Source organism: Olea europaea, chromosome 18 (genome assembly GCF_002742605.1).
Source record: "Olea europaea var. sylvestris chromosome 18, O_europaea_v1, whole genome shotgun sequence".
Taxonomy (NCBI): Eukaryota; Viridiplantae; Streptophyta; class Magnoliopsida; order Lamiales; family Oleaceae; genus Olea; species Olea europaea.
In genome coordinates, this window is record NC_036254.1 from 21482628 (window position 1) to 21484222 (window position 1595).

At 33.1% G+C, this 1595-nt stretch overlaps 1 protein-coding gene across 1 annotated transcript; it reads left to right on the top strand.

Annotated features, from left to right (window-relative positions):
• The first annotated feature begins 338 nt into the window (after nucleotides 1–338).
• LOC111366516 lies at nucleotides 339–1110 on the top strand. Its single transcript, XM_022987256.1, has one exon. It carries the CDS (start codon nucleotides 483–485, stop codon nucleotides 921–923), a length of 441 nt encoding a protein of 146 aa, XP_022843024.1. The 5' UTR covers nucleotides 339–482; the 3' UTR covers nucleotides 924–1110.
• Nucleotides 1111–1595: the final 485 nt, after the last annotated feature.

Here is a 1595-nt window from a genome sequence, read left to right on the forward strand (position 1 = left end):
AACGTTTTGTCTTTAGCTTAAGTCTAATTTACGTGATGCTTTGTATCAAATAAAATAACAAGAAAATGCTAGAAATTTTATTTTACATATTTTCCAAAGATATAGTAGTGATTAAACTAATGCCATGATATGACCAGATCATCAAAATCTAATAAAACGCCACCATTTTAGGTAATTTACCCTTACCTCTAGGTACTAGTGGTATTATGCCCCGTTTGAGCCACATTATTATAAAAATGAGAATGAAAAATATAGTCGTTATGAACTCTATATAATAGTCAAATATTGATGGATAACGATCATATTTTTCATTTTAATAAAAAAATAATGGGGATCAAACAGGCCGCATTTATTATGCAGACTTGAACTTTTGCCTTCTGATTCAAACAAAAACACGTTGAAGAAACTTCATCCACTCTCAATCTCCATCCAGGTATATAGAAACTGTTTACTCAATATCGTCATCCCCAAAACACGAAAAAATGCAGAAATCAGAAGAATTAGGGCAGAAAGAAAAGCAATCAGAGATTACCAAGCGGCCTCCAATTTGGGATTGTGGAAGCTCACTGTATGATTCCTTCGAGAGGAAAGCATTTGAAAAACAACTCGATTCCGCTATATCTTCGAGAACGCTCTCGATGCCGCATTTATCTGATCGCCACCTTGAACTGCCGCCGCAAATTTCGAACAAAAAAAGTTCGAAATTATCACGGTCTTTTCACAAGCTACTCCGATCTGTTTTCAGGCCGAAGCAGAACAAATCAGGCCAAGGGTTTTATGTTGCTTATGATACACCCAGTACACTTTCTACGATTCCAGAGGCACCGGAATTCGACAGACTTTCGCCGGAAATAAGGTCTTTGGTAAGAAGAACAGCCTCCGATAGATTCACGGCGACTTCTGTCGAGATTTATTGTGCCTGAAAATTGTACAATTCTATGACTAGAATTTTAATATTTTTCTTATTTTATCGTGTCCGGTGTTATGTATTACTATATGCAAACATATTATCAGCGCATGCAAAATCATTAATTTACGGCTTAATTAATGTAATGAATAAGTTTTATTTAGCCGTTTATTAACCATTATATATTTTATATTGGATTCAAATTTTTTGGTTTGAATAAGTTAGAAAATAGATCTCATTTTGACAATTATTTGTGAACAAACTATTTATTCAAAGTTGATTGGGTAAGTTAAGGGATCTTAGTCTTTTTGTTGTCGATAAAAATCCGAAATTAGTTCTATCTTCTTACGTAATTTCTCAAACTCTTATGCCAATTATTAAATGTCAGAAGACGACATTATCGTCTAAAAATAAAAAGAAAAAAAAGGGATAGTCGAGCTATGCAATCGACGGATTACAAGAGAGGTTCATACAATCTATGTTGAGCAGGCACAACTAAATCTTTTAACTACTTACAAATTTATCACACGACTCTTATTTAATCATACCAAAAATTCTAGGTCTATTAAGCATGTTTTAATAGCATGTTTGATGTTCAGTATGTGACGTGACAATGAATAAAACTTTAGATTTCTTAAAATACTGTTTAGTAAGGTTCAATCGAATTTGAAATAAATGCCATTAGTGT

Bases quoted from the DNA above. Each gene is read 5' to 3' on its own strand.
- LOC111366516 (XM_022987256.1), top strand. From the start codon at position 483: ATGCAGAAATCAGAAGAATTAGGGCAGAAAGAAAAGCAATCAGAGATT.